Here is a 23,264-nt window from a genome sequence, read left to right as displayed (position 1 = left end):
TATTTTTAATTGTAACCAACAGTTTTTTTGCCTTCATTATAGAGGCTTTCAATAATAGGCTGGTTTGTCACTTAAAACCAACAACCATTTTAGCTGTAAATAAACTGAAAAACAGAATCGTTAAACGCTTGATCGCTTCACACAACAACAACTCTAATTCACTCTACAAATCTCTTGCATCATCTTGAAATCAGAATTTCCTATACCCTTCACAATAACCACGGAATTCTCCGCAGATATGTTCTGGAATTATGTTCAGAGTTATCCTGTTTCCCGATTTATGTTCCTTAGGAACTCTTCTCAGCATGCCCTAAGTATTCTTCCAAAATTCATATGCAATCCCCCATAACATTTCCACGAAATGCTTTCAGAGATTTATTTAAATTCTCCAGAAAAAAATCTTAGGAACTCTCTTCAGCATTCTCCTCCATATTTTCGATGAATGCTCCCAGAAATAATTTGATAATCTTCTTAGAATTCTCTTGAACTCACCTAGTAATTGCCTTGAAACTATCCTCAGCAATGTAATTATCCTTAGAATTCTTTTCTAACTATAGATTTTTATTGAGATCGCAAACAGTTGTGCCAAAATTACGAATTCGGTTATGATTTGGATTTGCGCGGGAACTTTAAAGTTGTATGCGAAAATGTATGGAAAACGGAACAAAATTGCTCGATTCACACCAAACCGAAAAATGCTCGATTCACACCAAACCTATGACTATACAGAACAACTTAGTCAAAGACTATGTGACTTATGTAAAAACAGATATTGTTTGTCAGCCAGAATTCCCCTCAAAATAACATCCTTTCGAAATAATCAAGGGAATTTCCATCGATATTTGCTCTGAATTGTCTTGGAACGATTCTCACAATTCTCTTGTTAATTCGCTTCGAACTCTCCTCCGCATTTTATAAGTTTTCTTCCGAAATTCTTTTTTAAATTATCTACAAAATATCCTTGAAATGCTGCCAGAGATTCATTGAGATTCTTCTGAATGCTTCCTAGGAATTCTCTTCAACATACCTTGCCACTTAGAAAATTAAATTCTCATTAAAATTTCTTTGGAATATCTTCAGATTTATGTTCCATGAGACTTGTAATCACAATTCTCTTAAAATTTATGTCATAATTCCTTTATTTTATTTTTCGATTCTCCTTAGAATTCCTTTGAAATTTTACTCAAAGTTTCCATTGGAATTCGCAATACCTACACGGGAAAAAATCCGATCTCCGAAATGAGAAAAATGACTCATGATTTCATGAACAAAGCGTATTTTCATGTTATGAAAATACACCATGAATAATATTCATGATATCATGAGCAACTTTTGCGTAACGCAGCAAACATTCCCAAAATCATGAATCATCCGATTTCAAATCATGATCTAAAATTCATGGGTTTAACTTTTACCAAAAAAATGTAAAAAGAATAGAATAAAGCATCAGACTGGATTCGAACCAAGAACCTTGAGATTATTAAACCCATTCTTTGACCACTAGACTCTCAGTATTTGTATAAGAAGGAAGACAAAAAGCGTATAAGAGATACCTATGTAGTGCGGTCTATGAACACGGTTTGCCAAGTACGTGTAACGCTTGTAGCGGCCTTGATTCCACTGCATTATGAAATCATGAATTTCCATGACGAAATCATGAATCATTGTTATGATTTCATGGGATGGCAAGTTTTTCCATTTCATGATTTCTTATTCATGAAAATGGAATCGGATTTGTTTCCGTGTATGGAACACTCTTCAGAAGTAGTCCTCTTAGTCAAATTCTAAATTTTTAGAATTTAGAGTCAGCTTTCAGACGAATTTTCGTAGGAATTTTTAAACATACTTTCCAGAATTTCATTGGTGTTTTCTTCAGAATACCCTTGAACAATCTATATCCAAATTATTCCAGGGCACAAAATATTGATTTATTTTTAAAAAATGGGGTCGTGGTAGTTTTCACAGGTCGACAACTTTTCAATAAAACAATCATGTTATTTTTTAATTTAAATAAATTATTAGTACAATCTCTCACGAAATTTAACAGCGTTAAGCTCAGAGCTCAGAGATTCTGAGACATTTGAGATCTCGGACTTAAAAACATCATTTGAAGTTCTAGAACTCACAAAATTTGTTGAAAATTTAGAACGTAACGGTATTTAAACGACCTTAAATTGTGTCCTGATTAGCCAACCAAAATTTGAATTTGAATGGTAAAAGTGCATATTCTTGTAGGAATAATTATTTAAGACATTGGTAGGTCTCGAGACATGAACAAGCAGCTGCTTTGCAAGCAACAATGTGTGGCTACTATGTCAGACTGCACAATAAGGTTTTTGTGCAGTCTGACATAGTAGCACAAGGTCGATGAGAGTAGCTCGAACTTTACGCAAAATTGAAAAAAAAAGTGGTTACTCAGTGGATGAGAAAAATTGTTCTCGATTTTGTTCATCCACTGAGTAATTCCACTTTTACTGCATTTTTGAGTCGAATTCGACTCAATTTTGAGTTACTCTCATCGGGCGTGCATGATTTTCCTACTCTTATCCACGCGGCTGAAACATAAATGTTATCTACTGAGCATGTCTCACGTATTCAATCATTAATAACTTTTGTTCCTTACATTTAGTCATAGCTGTTCTTTGTCTTTTAGTTATAGTTGAGATAATTTTTTATTACTACTACAGCTATCTAGCATTTTATTAAATCAGCTTTCATTTAAATGAGTTCAAATTTTATAATCTGATGATCATGACCAAATTTGTAATCGTTTGAACACTAGTGGTTTCCAATAGGTAGGCCATCAATAAAAAGAAATTGACGTCGCGAAAATCATGTTTTCTTCTCTATATGGTCAAAGATGTACACATTTTAAAATTTTGATTTGACCAATTTTAAAGAGGTCAGGTCGTTGTGTCGGGTGGTGTCGGGTGAATTTGGTGAACCCAAAAAAACTTTTTATTCAGTTAGTTAGTCAACCTACCATTAAATAGTTAGTACGTATTTAAGCCCTTCCGCGTGCTCAATAATCTCATCAATATGTATTTTTGAGAATTCAATTTCATTGAATTGCAAAACCATTAAAGTACTATTGATCTTTTTAATGGATTCGATAATTTTAGACTGTATAAAACATCTTTTGTTCAAGCACTTTTTTGAAAAAAAAAAAATACTTGCATCTCAAAACAACGAAAAACCTTTTGGAAAGTAAAGAGTTAAGTGTGCGGTTTTGTGCATTTTTGTTTAAGGTGATACTCTAAGGAAGCCTTAGCGTGAAACTTCAAAGGCACAAATGTCAGCTTCCACAAAACATACACATTTGAAATTGCGACTCTCTGTTTGTAGTAGCACAGCAGCACATATCGAATCTTTTAAAATTCCCTGGGCATTGACATAACCCTGAAGATTGCTTAACTGCAACCAGGTCCCAAGGCTTGTCTGTTTCTTTACATTTTGAAAGATGCACAGTGGTTGTGATGTAGCGGATCAAAAGTTTGTTTGAATTTAACTACAATCCAAAATTATATAATTTTGTAGTTTAAAATTATGATTTTAACAATGAATTGTTTTTTTTCTAAATAATTGAGTCTAATGGCTGTAAAAATAAAAAAAAGTTTTTTTTATTATTATTATTCATTTGGTTCAACACTTTTGGAATGCGACATCACACAGGTACCACCTTTGAATTTGGCTTGATCGAGTGGCGATTTTCTTTTCTTTAGATCAAGACGATGGAGTTTTGAAGAAGACAACGATCATTAATCACAGGGAAGAAAAAAGTTTGTCGCCGTATTACACCTGGAAAACTAGTGTGAAACAGGATATCAAGAGATCGGGCCATTCCTTGAATTTCTGAAAAGAGCGAGTGGTGGAACAGTATCGGACGATAGCAGCAGTGATGACCTTTACCCAACGAAATTCGAGGGATTCCCTGAAGAAGAAATAATCGCCATGCTGCCATCCATAAACAATCGGGTAATTTCTTACTTATTTTACCTATATTTTATTTATACTCGAATTAACCACCTTAAGTTACAGCTATCTATGAATCGACACAAACCCTGCTGGTAAAGATCCTGTGATGCCACCCCCTGTCTACTGGTATAACATGTACGGTGCATAAAAGTATCGGAGACATGGCCCTTGACCCCCTTCTATACTACACAATCACAATTACAAAATCGAAGCTTTTAAAATTAAAAAAAATATATATTAACCGTAATCTACCAAATACTCAAAGTTTACTTTGCCTCTCGATTCCCCATCACCAAACCTACTGTAAAATGTTCTCAAGAATATTCATTTTCATTTATGCTAAACTTTAGCTGCATATCTTTGCATCCAGATTTACTGTGATTGCAAAAGTGTCTCATTTTTTCAATCGATAATCGTTTTTAGTAAACAAAACAACTGGTAACTTTAACAAAAATGTGTGCCTTCAAAAGTTCTGAAAATGTTTTGAATAATTAAGCATTGAGAAATCAATGCATTAAAAGCCAATTAAATAAAACCAATTTTGTTAGGGTCACCCTAAACAAATTAATAAAAACCAATATTAAACATTAGCCATTAGATAGAGAGAATACGATTTTGAGGGCTGACGTAGATTGATTGATTGATTAATTTATTATAGAGACTTTCAGCCGTTGGCTGGTTCGTCTCTGCGGCTGGCGTAAAGTTCTAGTTGGAACGTGTCTAGCTAAAGAAGAAGTTTATACTTCTTGTTTTACCTTACCGACTTGTGAGTAACAAGATAAATGAAAGTAAGTCTGACTTGAACATTTGTAAAAGTCATCATCACCGCACAACTGAGGGAGGACAAAATCGATTCTATAACATTCCCCAGAAAACCATTCTCCATAAATGAACAGGTCCGCAAGTATCTTGCACACTGAATAATACATCTTCTGAATACCAATTTTCTCGATAAATTTTACACATTTGATTTAATATATTTTTCATGATAAAACTCTCTGATTATTCCCTTCTTTATCGTACACACTTAGAAATACCTAACCTTACACGTGATGGAATCCATTTTTGACATAAACTATGAGACAGTTTGAAAGTACGTTTGATTGAGCTGAATTTCACGTCTATTATGACTTAATTTTAAGTCAAATTTGACGCTTGTATATGTCAGTCTCAGAGCACCTAAATTTACAACAATTTTTCTAAGTGTGTATAAATATCCAAAGAATTAATTATTTCCTTTTGTTATGTTTTCAAAGACGGGAAAATCCTTTGCTTGATCCATTAAAAAGTTTTTCTTTTCTTTTTATATACGCGAAAGAAGATTCCAGGAGTGACTATAATAAACAAAAATAGTCAATCTAATACATGGCATACTTTTCTGGGGAATGGTTATCGGGAGAATGGTTTTCTGGGGAATGTTGTAGAATCGGCAAAATCAATTTAATTTAAAATGAAGGTATGAAATCTACGTCTTCATTCAAACAAGTATCGATATCTCTTCATCATCTTTTGTTTACTAGAACTATTATACTTAAAACACTTTGGTGTAGGATGAACTGTCAGCGAGATAATTCAACAACGATTTAAAAATCGTTATGAATATCTATGGGAGCAATACATAGTATTTATAGTATTGAGTATTTAAGTAGTGCAGTTTAGATATAAATGCCGATACACACGTATTCGGTATAAATAGCAAACGATCAGTGGGAATATACTGTTATATTATTTATAAATATGTATAGACATACATCATACCTCAGGTTGCAGCAAATGATTATCGCTCATTTGATACCTAAACTCATCATCAACTTGCAGGAAGCAATTATTGTTGATAGAACTGTTGTGATAGACTCTATATTTCGATATTTTATTTTCTCCTATTTTTGGTTTAATGAGTTCTTCTGGGTCTTCCGATGAAGTAGTGAATAAATCGCTGCTTTGCCGTGAATGATTTTCCGATACTCCTGAGTCACGACTATCAGCTTAAATTATTTAAAGATTCAAATTAATTAGAATTAATGGAATCAATTAATTTTGATTAATTACATACCTGCATCGGAATGGTCATATGATCCTGCCTTCAATATGTATTGCTTTTCTAACTGTTTTTCTTCCTGTAAAAAAGATGCGACAGTTCTTGAAGGAGTAGCCGTAGGAAAGTTTAACAATCTATCTCCATCTGCCATTTCTGAATCAATTCCAAGAAAGCTTGATCGCTTGTTGTGTAGCTCTTTCTTAATACGTTTGGTAGAATTAATGCGCTTAAAGTTTTCACTACTGTTACTGGCAGTAGAATCATTACAACCACCAGCATCTTGTTTTATGTCAACAGGTGGAGGGGGAGGTTTCTCTTTCGGTGGTTCTAGATGGTTCAAGCTGATGTTGAAATTGGTACCTGTATCGCCTTCAGAAATAATATTTACAGACTGCATTATATCAACATTTTCATACAATGGAATCGGTTTCGTCTTTGGTACTTCATAGTATGGCTCTTGGGACTTTGGAACCTGGTAATAGGGCTCAATCTCTGCAAATTTTCTAACATCCGTATGCTGCGGCAAGATGTCGTTGATGTCGCTAATATTTTGGTAAATTGGCTCCTGCGTGTTAGAGGTTATAGGCTGAGGCACAGTTGATTCCATATTATCAATTTCTTGGAATGCCATTTCCAAAGCATCGTCTAGTATCTATTTAAATTAAATAACTATCAATCAATTCATAAAAAAATCAACAAACAAAAGCGATGTGATGTTATATGAGGTGTGCCTTAATGCGCTAAAAGTTGACTTCTAGTACGATACAATTTTATTACCACTCCTGTAAAGTACATTTGGCAAATGCTTGACTGACGGTCTGATGTCGGTGGAGTATTGACAGATTTACTATACAAGGCTGGTAATAAAATAGTAAAAACCAAGAAAAGTGTATCAAGCATATAAGAGATAGAAGATTCTGTTACGCGTTACCAAAGAATATAGCGATGTGCATATTTATTAAGAAGCGAGTAGAATGTGTAATTTGGCATGCAATTTATTCTACCTAATATTTGCCAGATTTTTTTTTAATCAGTACATAGTAAAAAGTGCCACCAACTTTCCTCGGATTCATGCTTTTTGTATAACTTCCATCTGTGCTTAGTACGGTTCTCACCGTTGTATTTGCAATGGATCGCTATAATATCACTCGAAGAACACATTTTTAATCTTATGCTATGTTTTTTTTTATTAGAGAGGTTTAACATGTTAGAAGGCATAAGATTTAAAATTTGTTTTGCGACAATGCAGTGAGACTAGAACATAATTTCATGAAGGTTTTATACGAAAATATATATTCTTGCTAAATTTGTTGACACTGCAGATGATGTAATAAATCCACACTAAATGCTCATGCCATTTTTTTTTGCGTGTACTGTGGTTTATTTCAGATTCTGTGTATCTTTTATATAAAACAGTAAGATAATCTTACCTTTCCAAGTTGAGCATGAAGTCTCCGTTAGACATGGTCACCTACTACGCTTTGCATTCACAATTGTGATAACGAATTGCTCATTTGCTAATAAATTTGCACACATTTGACGAATCATGGTTTTTCGAAAGGAGAAATTTTCCTTAAAAAAAACAAAGGGTTTTGTGAATTTAGTTTGAAATTTAAATTTATGCCATCATCAATATTTTTACTTGCGCTTTGGTTTTGCACGACGATATCTCGTCAACTATTTGGTATTTCTCAATGCAGTCTTTTGACGAAATATTTTTCACATCAAAATACAAAACTCATGTGAACATGTTAGGGCCCGAATATAATATAACGGGGTGTTTTTAGTGCATAAAGCTAAAAAAAATGCAATTTTTCTCACGTTTTTGACCATAACTTACAAATCATGCATATTTAAGCATGATTATCTTACATAAGCGCGAGTAACTTTGCTGAACAATGCAATATCCTACGATCGACTCTAGTAAGTTTTGTATTTTGATGTGAAGAATATTTCGTCAGAAGACTGCATTGAGAAATACCAACTAGTTTACGAGATATTAAAGCCGTGCAAAACCAAAGCACGAGCCAAAATATAGATGGTGGCATAAATCAAAATTTCGAACTAAATTCTCAAAACCCAAATAGGGTTTTACTAGTTTGGGTGGGTACTTGCAGAAGCACATTAGGATCAATTTCATGCATATTAGATGTGCTAGGTTTTCCAAATCGTCCTACACCTCAGACCTAATGATTAACTCGATCAACAACGACTGGTACAACGAAGAATGTCCGATCAGATTCATGGAATTCATGTCCATAGAATACAATCCATATCCACGTCCATAAAATACTTTAAACTACTCGTCCTGGAGTCCTTGGTGCAAATTCTGATTTTTCATCTAGAGAACGTATTTTGACAGATCGAATTGCATTATTTTTTAGTACCCAAGGAAAATTATAAACATCTTTACATGGCAGTCCGTTCGTTTTTGTGCGTTCTATAAATGTCACTAATCCCTGTATAGACCAGCTTTGACATCAAACTATGGAAAAAGGCATTTAAGCGCATAGTTTTGTATGCGGAGGTAATCAGAGAAGGATTTACCTCATAATTTGTAGCCGCCCTGGTCGCAATCGTTTGATTAAACGATGCAGTAGCGTGGGTTATGCTCAAAAAGCTCATTAGTTTCAAGCATGCTAAAATTACGTATGTATAATCGATGTATTTACGCGGTCTTCTTCGTGTAAACAAAACTACCTGAGTAACGAGTGTACTGTAGTCTTTACAAATGATTGTAATGTTTCTTTTGTATACCAAAAAAGCAAGTAAATAAAAATTTGCATATTTTATCATAAAATAGCGCTGTAAGGAAGGTGATTAGAATTTTAATGTTGTCATTTATAAGACAGTTATAATTTTTGAATCGTCAAAAAGGTGGAAAAAACATCATGAAATGAATAAAAAAACGAAATAAGCAGAAGAACAAACATAACTTTTCAATTTTTGAATCATTCTAATAACATAAAAAATGTAGGGAAAATAATGCCTACGCCAGATGGCATTCCTTCAATAATCATAGGGATGAGGATGGATCGCTCTTTGGGGGATCGTTCATTACATTTAAATATAGAAAGCTAACGTTAAGTCCAATTGAATTTTCAGTTAATCCATCTTAAAATAGATATATTTATGCTAGTATTCTCCCGATCAAACTTCAAAATCTTCGCACCGAGACACACTTTTGAAGTTTGATCGGGAGAATACAATACTATACAGAATAAAATCCTTATTTTAACAATCGCGTAAAATTGCCGACGACATTGTCCTAGTCGTTGTTGATTCCTCGTTTAATTTTTAAATATAGTTGGCATAAACAACGAGATTGTCTACAAACAAATCTGCGCCAAAGAGCGATTCATCCCTTGAAGGGTTAATAAAGTCCTAGAGCAGTGGTTCCCAAGCTTTTCAGCTCCGCGACCCCATTGTTAACAATTGGGTGTTCCACGGCGCCCTGAAAAGTACCTTGTATATATTACGCTGAGATGAATAAAAACCATTCATTTGTTCTGTTAGTTATTCGTTTTATTTCAAAATACCATGTTAACAACAGCCAACAACTCGTGCAGTGCGATTGATGTAGATCTCAAATCTAGTTACGATGCTGCGTTTGTGATGTCAATCTTGTCAACATTCAATCTGTTTCTTGTCATGGTTTTAATGTGGAGAAGAGTTAAAAATCCGCTCTCGTACGTACGTACGAAGATGCAAATGGCACAAGGATCTTCAATGTCTGCTATGAGACTTTGGGATACGACATGGCACGCCAGAACCACTGGTTCAAAAAAATTTTACGGAACTAATCACAAGATGAGGAATAATTTCTCGGGTCCAAATATTCATCCTGTGTTTCATCAAGACTTCCACATCCATTAAGGAAGAAACCGGATTGCAGACTACATCAGCATCTTCTTGTATCAGCTCAGGGAAACACAGCTCACATTGATAATCCAGTGAGTGAAAATGAGCAATAATTTCTGATTAAAGATCCGAATTTAGCTCGTTCGCTCTTTTTTCAGTCATACTTCAGAGTCTATGGAACATGGCAACATTTCCAATACTAACCTTTCGGGGCCAGTTTTGCTTGACTGCTTGAAGATCGTCTTGGAAGTGAATTAGATGGGTTTGCTAGCCCTCTGAGATGCCATCGGCAAAAAATCTCATTAATAGTATTTAAAAACAAATTTACTGGCCTCCTAGTTTCAAGTCCAGCGAATTTTGATGCACAAAAAATCATTGAACAAGCGAGTCGCTTATGCCTTCCACACTAAAATTAGTAATGAAATCATTTTTCCTTTGAACTTCCAAGAACATTTTGATTTCGTCCCTCAATTCAAAAGCACAGTTGAGAACATTGCCTTTGAACAACCATGAAAATAAGAACCACGTGATCTGAATTAACTTGCTTGTTGAGTTCTTTGAATAAACGAGTGTTCAGAGCTCTAGATTTGACATAGTTTACAATTTTGATGACAGAATCAAGTACTTTTAACATTAGTTCCGGCAGAGTCTTGCTCTTGCTGATTAGGGCATATCTAACACCTGTGGCGTATGGAGCAAGCTCTATAATCTCTTTCTGAAATCTTGATTTGTTACCAAGCATTGCTAGAGCGCTATCGATATTAACTCCACTTACTTTTTCCCACTGTAAGCCACTCAAAAAATGTTTTTATTTTAGCCATGATATTGTCACTTTTGGCATATTTTTTTTTAGACCAAACAAACCAAGACCCTCACGGCCCCCCTAAAAAGACTTTGCGCCCCCCCCCCCCCTCTCGGCCACGCACCACCGGTTGGGAAACGCTGCCTTGAGCGTTTGATTCTGTATGAGGATGGACCATGTTTCAGTGAGTTATTTGGCGTTAATTGAAGGGGCGTTCGTTGTGTTTCCTACACGCTAAGATCAGATAACCCAAATGTAGGTTTACTTTACCCAAATCAGGCGTAAACTGCACAACCTCAAATATAGGGGCTGACGATAGTAGTATAGAAACGAAAGACAATGAAAAAACTTAGTTTCACTTAAGGACTGAAAACCAATAGTATAACATATCATTAAAAAAATAAACAAATAAAAGTTTAGTAGTCTACTTTCATGCATACATCTTTCAAAGCATCTCAATACATACATCGTATGAAATTTCTTGTTGGTGCTAGCATCTACCTATCTGGAAGTAGTTGGTTTACTTTAAACCCCAAAGATAACCGATCCATTGGTATTGTAAGCCTGCGAGTAGGTAGCAGAAGAGATTAGTATAAATTTATGTGTTTTTCGAAGTATGCAGTACCGTGCTGGACCGAAACCAAACAGTTTGTTCTCCCAGAAATTTGCGTATTGATAAAGGATTATCACAGCCCTTGTGTTGAAGGTTTCATGTTTTAGGTTTTTTCAGACTCGGTATGATTACAAAAATATGCACAGGATTATGACGTGTCTGGTTTTTGGTGCAGCACGGTATTCTGTGAAATATTTGTTACTTAAGTAATCCACCACCACAGACAGACAGAAAACAAACAACGATTAATAAGTCATTAGATCTAGGTTTCAACTAGCTTAGAAGTAAATTTCAACATTTCCGTAATGAAATGAACTTACATTTATATCGTTTGTTTCATCGGCTTCTACTTGAGTAACTTCATCTATCAGCGCAGTGGACTGACCTTTGAGTAAAATTTCATCTGTTTTTATATCAGAATCTTCATTTGTCAGCTGCTCAACTTCTTCATTTTGATCGTCCGCCTGAGAAACAGAACAAGAAACGTCAGTAGTATGAATACCACTGTCTTCTCGATCCGTATCAATGTTCTCATTTTCATCCAACCCCATTGTTGCTTTTTGCTTTAAGATATCGTTATAACTGCTCGAAAAGTACGGTGGTTTATCCAAGGGTTCATTTCCTTCTTTTGACTTATCCGGCGATAGTGATGCAAGCTTCATATTATGTCCTATTGCATTTGATGCTTCTATCGAGATTTTATGTGGTGAAGACTTAAAATTGCCTTCTTTATCATTCGCAAGGGTTCTGATTTCCCTTTCAAAAATCTCCAATCTATTTTTTAAATCGGTAAAAGAAACGTCTGGAATCGTTTTTTGACATTTGTCGGACTCGTTTGGTTCTTGTGCTTGATTTAACTGTAATACTGACAGGCGCTCCTTTATACTTAAAGTACTGACAAAATCTGATGACTGCCTCCTTGATTCACTTTCTGAAGGTAGATCTTGGTCTTTTTCAAATAATTCTTTCCTTTTTGAAAATTCAACCTTGGGCACTTCCGGTAACAATGTTTCGAATAAATTTGTTTCATCTTTAGTTGTTAACCGAGCCTCTTTGCAGAAGTTGGCTGTATTTTGTGTTGTGCCTAAAAAAGTATTCTGATTTGCATTATTTTCGTATCGTTGATTATTGTCCGAAGTCATATGCGTGGCTCGAGAAATTCTACTTTTGTAATCTTCAATTGCTCCCTCATATGTGTATTCATTCAAATCAGTGTCAGTGGAACTGTCTTGTGATGTGGCATTATACGTATCCTCAGAGATTGTGTCTACTATTTGGCTTGAGGACTGTGAAGCAAAGAAACTAGTTAAGATAGCATAATTAAATAAAGAAAATAAAAAATCTTACATCAGAAGTGCTTATCCCAAGATCACTCAAATCATTGTTATCATCATCAGTATAAATAGGAAGGTATTTAAGACGTCTGGAACATCTGAAAATCGGGATGAAATATAGGAATAAATACTCATCTAGTATGATGTAGCTTTTTTGGCACCAACCTTTCTTCCATCATTTCGTTGAACGTTTTGGATTTTCTCCTATTGCGATCATGTTCCTCAAGCTCTAACTTCTTCACTTCAACAACTCGATCTATTATATGCTCAACCCTTTTCCTTCGTGATGACTTCCAATTATCTAAGTTCTATAATAATTAAAGTGATATGTTATATCATTTGGAGGGAAAGTTATGTAACATTCGTTGTTTTTTTTTCAGTAGATACTTACACATTGCCACTCCTCCGGCTCTTCTTTTTTCTCATCTTTAATTTTTTTAACAACGTCTACTTTTTTCATTTGCTCTTGAGCCGTCTTTACCAAGCTACATGGTTTTAGTTGAACAAATTGCAGTGGGTCGTAAGCAGGTTTAGGTGGTAGTGCCCTAGTCACACGTACCTTTTGAATGTACTCAGTAGGGTCATATGATACCTTGAAAGAATATAAATGATGCTTTAAATCATTGAATAATTTAAAATAAATTTGCCATAATGCCGGCATCATACTACTTTGCGTCAGGTTTGCGGTCATTCGTTTGCTATAAAAATGGTTTTCGAAAGTATGAATCATTAGATGATACGATGATATTTTGCACATGCAAAATACAATATGAGATCGTCAAGTATGTGTTTGACACATCATCATAACATCAAATGATTTCATAATTCTGAATAACAAGTTTTTATAGCAAATAGTGGAAATGGATGTAATGGCGGCCTAAATGCCCCAAATTTAAGACCATACATAAATTCAGCAATCGACTAAATTTTCAATAGCGACCAAAAACATCCATTAGTACCGTCCCAATGACGCGTTCATCTATTTAAAATTGATAAATAGCAGATTTTTAGCGATGGACCCAATCTTAAATCCATAGGCCTACATTAGAGTCATTTCCTCTACGTCGAAACTTTTCTTGTAGCTCACAAGTGCAGAATAGGGGAAATTGCTCTAATGTTGGCCTATGGATCTAAGATTGGGCCCATCGCTAAAAATCAGCTATTTATCAATTTTATCTAGATGAAAACGCGTCATTGGGACGGTACTAATAAATATTTTTGGTCGCTTTTGAAAATTTAGTCGATTGCTGAATTTATGTATGGGGGCCCAAATTAGGGGTATTTAGGCCGACATTACAGCCTACTACAATGATATCTTTAAATTATTGTTCAATTACTACGTATGGGAGAGGGAGGTTAAATTATATATGTATAGTATTGATTTCTTACGATTCGTAACTTACCGGGACGTTAGTGTTCCGTGTGTCTTCATAGCTATTAATGGAGTAAACAACATCTTTTCGGTTGGATGGCGGTGAAGTTATTTCTTCTTTATTGGTCGACATATCACACATTTTGCATAGATTAGTATGGTGATAAGGCTCATTTAATAGAATAGTTACATTTTTAAATTGTCCATCGATAAAATCTAAAAAATACAGATGTGAGATTTTTTTTAATTGTTGTGATGCAGTAGTTATTTACCTTAGATTGATGTTATCATTTATAATTTCATAAACATAACAGTTAAGAACTTCTCCTAATTAATTGTTCTAAGTTGTGGATTGGAAAGGATCCTGAAATCAAAATGTGATTAAAAAAGATTGATTAAACTTTGAAACAGCCTGTAATAAAAGCATTTAACCGAATAGAAAGTATTTTACTAGTTTACGCTATTTGAATCAATCATTTTTTGGGGAGATCTGTCACTTCTCAACAATTAAAATCCCTAGAAAATAAGGTCCAAGAAACTGAACATAGCGAATATAATATACACTGAAAAAAGTTTTCTGAAAGATTCCAACGCACAAGAGTTTGAATGTCGACGATCGCTGGCGAAAAGTTAGAGCTTTGTCGCTATGTCAGATTTGTCTATCCAGTCACGGAAGGCGGTCGTGTAGAAGCAACAACCGTTGCAATATCGATGGCTGTCAGTATCGCCATCATCCGTTGCTGCATTCAACAAGGCGAACTGCAGCAGCTACTGCACCAACAGAACAGGCAGAGAGTTATACTCATCAGTACCTCGGATCGAGCGTTCTGTTTCGGATTGTGCCTGTTACGCTTTACGTTACGTATGCTTTCTTAGACGAAGGATCATCGCTGACTCTGATGGAGAACGATATTGCAGAGCAACTCGGAGTAAATGGAACTACTCAACCATTGTGCTTACGGTGGACGGATAATACGTCGAAGAAAAGCCGAAGGTTATCACCATCGGTGGAGCCGGTTCACAGAAACGGTTCAAGATGTCGAACGTTCGTACCGTGACTAATCAGAACCTTCTCAGCCAGACCTTCCAATTGATGGAAGCCTGAAGCAGTTCGACTACTTTTTTTTTTGCTTTATTAGAGACATTTTTAGCCTTGGGCTGGTTCATCTCTTAAAGACGAGCAGTTCGACTACCTCAAGCAGCTACCGATACAGAGCTACAAGAACGCCGTACCTAAGCTGCTGATTTGAACTTGACAATCTACAATTAGCTGTTCCATTGAAGTCGAGGGAAGGTAACGGAAATGGACCAGTTGCGGTAAAGACCAGACTCGGATGGTGCGTCTACGGTAAGCAACAGCCTGGATCGAAAAGTGAATACAGTTACCACGTTTGCGAGTGCACGACGAATAAGGATCTGTATGATACTGTCAAGCAGTTCTACGATCTCAAGTAAGTTGAAGCAGGAAATGTCACCCTACGATCTAAAGAAGAACAGCGAGCGCTGGATTTGCTGGAGCAGACGACGGTTCGTGTCGGTGAGCAATTTGAAACTAGACTCCTGCGGAAAGATGACGATGCGGAGCTACCAGATAGCTACACGATGGCACTTCGCAGGCTGGAATGCCTGGAAAGGGTGATGTCACGGGATCCAGCGTTGAAAGATAACGTTTTCCGGCAGATGCAAGAGTTCGCAAGCAAGGGCTACATTAATAAAGCCACAACGAACGAACTCGTAGATGCGAATCCCCGCAGAAACTGGTATCTCCCCGTGGGGTGACCAACGCGAAGAAACCAGGGAAAACAGGCATCGTTTGGGACGCTGCTGCCAAGATGGACGGAGTTTCGCTAAACAGCATACTGCTAAAAGGGCCGGAACAGTTGGTGTCGCTGTTAGGAGTATTATTCCGCTTCCGGCAGTTCAAGATTGCGGTGTGCTCTGACGTGAAGGAAATGTTCTTGCAGATTCTGATGCACATGGCTGACAAGCATTCGCAGCGAATCCTGTGGCGTTTCGATCCATGCCAGGACCCGGAAATCTTCTTGGTCGATGTTGCAACGTTTGGGTCGACATGCTAACCAGCGTCGGCACAATTCGTGAAGAATAAGAACGCTCGGGAGCACAGTGTTCTGTATACCAGGCGGAAGTAATACGGGATGCAGACTTTGATAACTTTGGGTCGGAAGAACTTGGGAACCTGTGATCGCCTACGAGCCGTTCTTCAAATGGGAGAGGTTGCAGCGTAGTATGGCTTATATACTACGATTCATTTTCAACGTGACCAAGAAGGGAGAAAGCCTTTGCGAATAAGGTAACGACGCTGAAGAATAATCATGTACTACCGGAAGACAAGAAGGAATCGATTGACAGATCGAGCATCGTTTACCAACTGATGCCATTGATGGATGAACGGGGTTTGATGCGTCAAAAAGGGGGATTGCAGCGGCTTAGGATATTCATCACAGCGTGCGCTTTCCAGTAATCCTGCCAAGAAAGCATCGGTGCACGGAACTTCTGGTCGCACGCTATCATCGGCTCCGAAACGGTAGTGAACGAAGTCCGTCAGCTGTTCATCTTACCGAAACTGCGATCGGTGTTAAAGCAGATCGGACGAAGCTGCCAATTCTGCAAAATTCGTAAGGCACTTCTGACTATTCCTCCGATGACACCACTGCCACCAGCACAGTTGGCCGTACACGAGCGTCGATTCAGTTACTTAATAGTGGACTACTTCGGCCCATTGTTAGTCAAGCACTCGAACGTGAAAAGGTGGATTGCGCTCTTCACTTGCTTGACTGTGCCGTTCACCCCGAAGTGGCATACAGCCTATAAGCTGCGTCGTGTATTTGCTGCATCCGACGATTTGTCTGCCGCCGAGGATCGCCGTTGGAGTTTTTCAGTGACAACGGTACGAACGTCCACGGGGTTGAACGACAACTTCGTGAGCAGATCAACGAAGGAGTATCAGCAACGTTGCCCCGTAACGTGGGTAGATCACCTTTTCGTGGTACGTTACGGGATGTAAGATCTACCACCGATTCCTAGTCCTGACTACTTCAAACTAGGGGAACAGGATTTTTCAGTAATCCAAGGAACACATCTTAGTCCTTGTTACTTTTTATGCCTTGTTGATAGTGAAAAGACTCGGCTTTGTCTACCGAGGATGATCTTGAAACAAGGAAAAAATGAGTTAGTTGTCTTCATCTATGTGATTCCTAATCTTCTCTTCGTTGTTCCCTAGTTTGAAGTGGTTAAGACTAGGGTTCTGATGCATGGTCATTATCGGTGTCATACCTTAATTTTGTTGCTAAGGAATACAATTTTTACTGACAAAGGGGCGCGCCTTTGGAGGGTGTTTCAATACTCCGAAGGGTATAAATAGCGGGACCTTTCAATTAAAGTCGGATCCTTGCGATAAATGCAAGAGTGGCAACTGTAAAAAAATCGAATAATACTTCATCATTTCTCAATAGTGATGGAGTAATACGACATGCACTAAACTAAGGACACGGGATATACTACAATAGATCAATTTACTGGTCACAGTAGTGTTAGGTCCCGAACAGAGGAAAAAAAAATAAGCAACGTTCACCAGTACCAACACGAAGTGGACCTTCATTCCGCCAAGCGCTCCACACATGAGCGGTGCATGGGAGCGACTCGTCCGTTCAGTGAAGACGGCGATAAGGGATGCGTACCGCGAAGGAAAACTCAACGATGAAGAGCTGCAGACCATGATCATGGAGGCAGAGGGCATTGTAAACACCAGACCACTTACGGACATACCACTTGATTCCACGGAATCAGACGCTCTTAAGGGCCACCCACATTAGATCCGTTTGCGCTGCGTTGACGTAAATTTGACAGTTAGACAATAGATTTGGCTGTCACTATGCCACAACGCGTCCGATCCGGATCTAATGTGCGTAGGCCTTTAAGCCGAACCACTTCCTACTTGAGAGCTCGAATGGGGTAGAGCAGCCAAGCGTGGGTATCGAGGTTCAGCAGCGATCTTCTCTGGACTCATGGGACCGCATCCAGCGGCAAGTCAACCGGTTCTGGCAACGCCAGTGAAAAGGCCTGTGAAGGAAGGGCCAATGATTTGTAAGTGGTAACCTATAAATCAGTGGCGTCCCGTAACCTCACTTTTTACCTGTGCACCAACTTTCAAAACCAGATTGAATGCCATATTCATACTCGAATCGGTTGAAAAATACACTTAATCTTCTAGTTTACTCGATATCTAGCCATTGCAAGCAATATTATGATAATTGTTTGTGTTTTGAGAGTTGGTGCACAGGTAGATTGAGGTTAAGCCACTTCTATAAATCTAAACCTACATTGCTAAACTAACCCTAACTTAAATGTATAGTTTGAACCGATCCTAAAAGGAATAAAACGCTGCTCAATAACAGTACCGCGCCTTTTTATTTGGCCGTACCAACATCTTTAAATCAAACCAATATTATACCACAGACAAAATTATACATTCAGTCTTGTCTTTAGTGACTTAAATAATCTTCTATTTTGATTTCTGGAACTGACATTTACACGAGAAGACATACACTCATAGAAAATCAATTATTTTGTTTAGGGGCTGTCCATAAACTACGTAGACAGTTTAAGGGGGGGGGGGGTTGACAATTATCCACGGCCCATACAAATTTGAAAAATTTTGTATGGGCAATTGTCTACGCAGGGGGAGGGGGGAGTCAATAATCCAAAAAAACTGTCTACGTAGTTTATGAACAGGCCCTTATAAGAATAGACTCATACTTCTCATTATCTTATACTAAGTTTTATTCATTATTTCACACACATTAAGTTCATGAAGGCACACAAAGTAATCAAGAGATATTTTATTAAAAAGCATTAACCATGTGTTATGACCAAAAACTATAAATATTCACTTATACTTTTTACATATCACTGCTTTGAAAAATAACAGTTGTTTTTGACTGAATCGGAAAAGGATGTCAACTACGTGAGTAGAAAATAATCATCATTCAATTAATAGATTTTAAATCATCAACGCAGAGATACTCGATACGACAGGTGCTCTAGGTATGCAGAAGGATCAACGGCATGAGGACAATTTCGGTTCCCAATCATAAAGCAGTGACAAATTCATCTTCAGTTGCACACTATACCTTCCAGATCCATGCTCGGAAGCCCGGTGCTGTAAATAATTCGATAAATAAAAAACAAACCGCTGTCAAGTAGAACCGACAGCTGACTTCGTGGTTGAAAATAATAAACAAATCGATTTTACACGACTACACTTGCAAGGTTGTGTTAGTGAGATCTTGCGTCGAGAAGTCAATTATTAGTATCGTCCCAATAACGCGTTCATCTACACTAATTTTCACATTAATGCTACGTGAAAACATACGTAGATTTTTTCCATCGTACTTTTCACATAAGAGCTATGTGATTCTCATGTAGTGGTACTCATTTTATGAAACTTAACCGCCATAGGATTATCACATAGAAGTTACGTGTTTTGGTCGGTGACATTCATTGGATGATTCTAGTGTCAATATTTGACACTGTTTATACAAATATTTCCTTAATATGTAGATAAAATCTTCGCGGTATTATAAGTAATAATAGTAATATTCCTGTAATTTATTAAAATTTACTAAATAAACTACATCAGTATTTTTTTATTCGAAACGCAGCACAAATCTGGAAGATTATGGAGATGGGCCTAGATGCTTTTCTCCCTTGATGAAGAAACTGCTGGACAGCTTGACATCATTCTGTTGAGTACGATGAAAAAGTCAGTTTGTTTTTGTCAAACAGAATCAAATAATCCCTAATGTTGTACTTACATCTTGCCACATTCTTTAAAAAATACCGAAGCCCATTATTATGCTGCCATGATTTGCACCGCTCTGAGTGTACGTACCACTCTTTTGTTTACATGTGGACATCTCAAGCTTTACGTGAAACGCACATAGATTCAGTGTTATGTGAAAATCACGTACATTTAATTGATTATGTAGGTGTGTCAAACAGGAACTCCCTGTGAAATTTAAGGGACATCACGTACATTCTACGTGAGCAACGTAAAACTGAGAGGAGAGGAAAAAGAGAGAACTTACGTGATTTTTCACGTAGCTTCAACGTGTAGATTATTTTGAGTGTAGATAAAATTGATGAATAGCAGATTTTTAGCGATGGGCCCAATCTTAGATCCATAGGCCAACATTAGAGCCATTTTCCCTATATCATTATTAATATAAAAAAAAATCTATTCACACCAATTCTTTTTTCTAATGAAATATAAAAGTAAACAATATTGAAAAGGGACCTCATCAATGCTATATCGAGTTCAATGATTCTTACGCTTCAAAGTTCATAACAAGTATTAATCAGCCTTATACTTTTCATTTAAGCACGACTAATAAGACTTATACATATGTTTAATTACTTATCCTTATACTTTTCATGAGCGAATGGCAATGGCAAAAATCTTTGTGGTTTGCTTAATACATTCAATGTGAATAATTATTTTCGTGTAGTTGCCTAATCCTGCTAAAGGTCAAATCATCACCTCCCCAAGGTTCAATTGGCAACAAAAGATGGTAAACAACAGAGCTCCATAATTCGATAGAATATTCGTTTATTGTTAATGTGGGCTAACGAATGTTGGCTATAGCTTCATTGGATGCCCAAACTTAGTACAAACATTAAGCTAACATAAAAATTACAAAATTATTTTAAAAAAATCCTTCCGACGATCACATTACAAAATCTGTTCATGCGGTTTACACATTGGCACATTCCCACATCTGGCGATCATGAGGTATCTTAGCGTTTGCTGTAGAGAAGCTAGTTTAATTTTCAGATGTGCACGACTTCTTTCTTTTCTTTCCTTTATTTAACGTCGGTCTCTGTTCCGCAATCTGGTGCCAATAATCACCGACGGACATCGATTGCCAATGTGCAGGAAAGTAGCTTCCACACTTGCGTAGGATATCGCACCTATTCACAATTCAACACACATGGGCCGGAACCAACAGCTTTACTTCCCTTCCGAAGGAAGACGTGACCAGAGATTTGTATGCCTCAGAAAAATCCCACCGACCTCGGCTGGAATTGAACCCAGACCCATTGAGGTGAGAAAGTAGTAACACTTACCACACATAACCGGCGCCGGCTATGCACGACTTCTGGATATTGACATTAGTGCCCCTGAAAAGGGTAAGTGGAAGGATCCCGTCAATCTTGGCCTTAACCATGGACTTGATCGGTACTTGAGATTTTTTACGACCTTAAATTATTGGCTAATTAAATGAAAATACCTTGCTAAATTATAAATTTATTTAATCAATCTATGCATTGAAATCAAAGGAATAGATACGCTGTTATAATACTATTATTAGCATCACACATTAAGAATTCTTATTGCAAATAAGATTTCATTTAGTTGTACGATTTATTTCCTTTAATTTATATTTTAGCTAGCTAACAATAACTTCATTTTAGATGTTAACCAGCAATTTTGATCCCACAAATTGTGTTAATTGCAGTGTGCCTTTCAAAGCAATTGATTAAGCTATAATATATTATGTAGCATATATGCTTTCTTGAATTCAATTTAGTTTTCTGGAATACCTATAATGTTTTTTAAGGTCACCAGTAATTTAATAAATGTACGATTTTATGATTTCATATTAAAAACATAGCGTATCGTAATAATACACATTATCGTACAAAAAAAGGGTTCATTTAAGTGTAATGGAATTCACTAATTAATTACAAAGGGCTTACAGGTTTACGATGCGCTGAACGATTACACGTTCAAATACATTTTGGTGGTGTTAGCAAACAGTGTTGAGAAAATCTTTTCAAGTTAAATTTATCATTTGAAACAAAAGTCAAACGCGTCCAGTCCAGTCGAATAGTCGTATCTATTTTTAAGAATCTGCAACTGTGTTGCATTTGCATCTTTTTTTATTGTTAGCTAAGGTATAGGAGATATTTATAACGCTAAAGCGAATGGTAATTCAAGCTTCCCCTGCCTTCATTGCGACACACATTTCACGCTTACAAATATTTCTATATATTTCAAGATCATATAAAACAATGAAAAATATCAAATGACTGACTGATTTCTGGTATTTATAGATCAAAACATTGAAAACTGACATCATAGAAGAAAATAATATTTTATCTATACGATGTCAAAAAAAAAACAACCGAAAAAGACACAGATAAGGTTTCATTCGCTAACAATATCTATCACATCACAAAATACCGATACGACACGCATATGACTTTGTTGAATTCTACCCTTCTGCTGGTTTATATTAAATACACTACTGTATATTTAATTACCCTCCTGTACCGTTTACTACTTCTATGTGGTAAAAAAAGAAAAACTAATAGCGCAACACAAGATCACGTCTTTCGCTGCACTCTTTTCTTTGATACACTTGTGTACATAAATAAAGTGGAATGAAAAACTTGCATTCAACAGTCACCATTTTGATGGAATTCGTTGTCCATTTTTAGTTATACCATAAAAATAATTACGTCAACGTGTGCTATCCACCAATCCTTTCCATTTTATTGTTTATTTTCTATGTTCACATTTTCACAACTTTAAGAAGAACAGTTACTTTAACAGTAACTCCAATGTCACAATGCAATCAAAAGAAATGTTATTCGTAGCTCAGTTGACACAGTTTTGTAGAGATTTAACAATTTTCACCTGATAATTAACATACCACGAAATGAGCACAGACAACCTATACACAACTTAATCCACACCGTACGGAGGTCGAAAGAAAACTGACGGTAATTGGCGTTGACGGCGACTCTGTAGCTCTTTACTCCTATGAGAAAATCCATAAGCAAACGTCAGACTGTGCGTGAAACATGGCGGACTTTGTACTATCCTTTCACTCCACCGAAAATTCCCATAAGAAACTGTCTATATTTGCTGAAAGAGCAAATTTTTCGACGGTGCCGTCAACGCCAATGTGGCAGCAGGCAAAAACAAAACACACAAAAAGCGACTTAAGTCGATATGTCGATAAGACAGGCATCGTAACGGTATTGTGTTATATATTTTTGTTACAGGTAAAAATGTGGTTCAAAAGATGAAAAAAAATGTTACTGGTATATGTGAAAGAATGTTTAAATAAAAAATAGTAAAATCAACGAATAAATAATTGACGTGCGGTACCAATATACATTTTTATAATTGAGGTGATACCATACACAGAAAAAAAAATGTAATATCGATCAATGTAATT

The 23,264-nt window shown here is 36.5% G+C and overlaps 1 protein-coding gene across 5 annotated transcripts in view; it reads right to left on the bottom strand.

The window, feature by feature from the left end:
- The window catches only part of smash (smallish), a 30,467-nt gene extending 7,668 nt beyond the window's left edge, over positions 1–22,799 (bottom strand). The window contains exons 1-9 of one of the 5 annotated variants that reach the window (XM_065238067.1): positions 22,734–22,799; positions 14,268–14,359; positions 14,027–14,211; positions 13,015–13,215; positions 12,789–12,931; positions 12,637–12,721; positions 11,610–12,575; positions 6,029–6,665; positions 5,734–5,960 (exon numbers count right to left, since the gene is read on the bottom strand). In XM_065238067.1, coding sequence (XP_065094139.1) covers positions 5,734–5,960; positions 6,029–6,665; positions 11,610–12,575; positions 12,637–12,721; positions 12,789–12,931; positions 13,015–13,215; positions 14,027–14,137 — 2,370 coding nt within the window. In that variant the 5' untranslated portion in view covers positions 14,138–14,211; positions 14,268–14,359; positions 22,734–22,799. Of the gene's footprint in view, positions 1–5,733; positions 5,961–6,028; positions 6,666–11,609; positions 12,576–12,636; positions 12,722–12,788; positions 12,932–13,014; positions 13,216–14,026; positions 14,212–14,267; positions 14,360–21,141; positions 21,160–22,539; positions 22,659–22,717 lie in introns of those variants that run through there. The other 4 variants (XM_065238068.1, XM_065238070.1, XM_065238069.1 and 1 more) reach the window with 4 other exon arrangements.
- Between the last annotated feature and the right edge of the window lie 465 nt (positions 22,800–23,264).

Source organism: Ochlerotatus camptorhynchus, unplaced genomic scaffold, assembly GCF_037179485.1.
Source record: "Ochlerotatus camptorhynchus isolate MF236.1 unplaced genomic scaffold, CSIRO-AGI_Acam_v1.1 ptg000696l, whole genome shotgun sequence".
In the NCBI taxonomy this organism is placed as follows: Eukaryota; Metazoa; Arthropoda; class Insecta; order Diptera; family Culicidae; genus Ochlerotatus; species Ochlerotatus camptorhynchus.
This window is presented reverse-complemented; position numbering and strand designations above follow the sequence as displayed.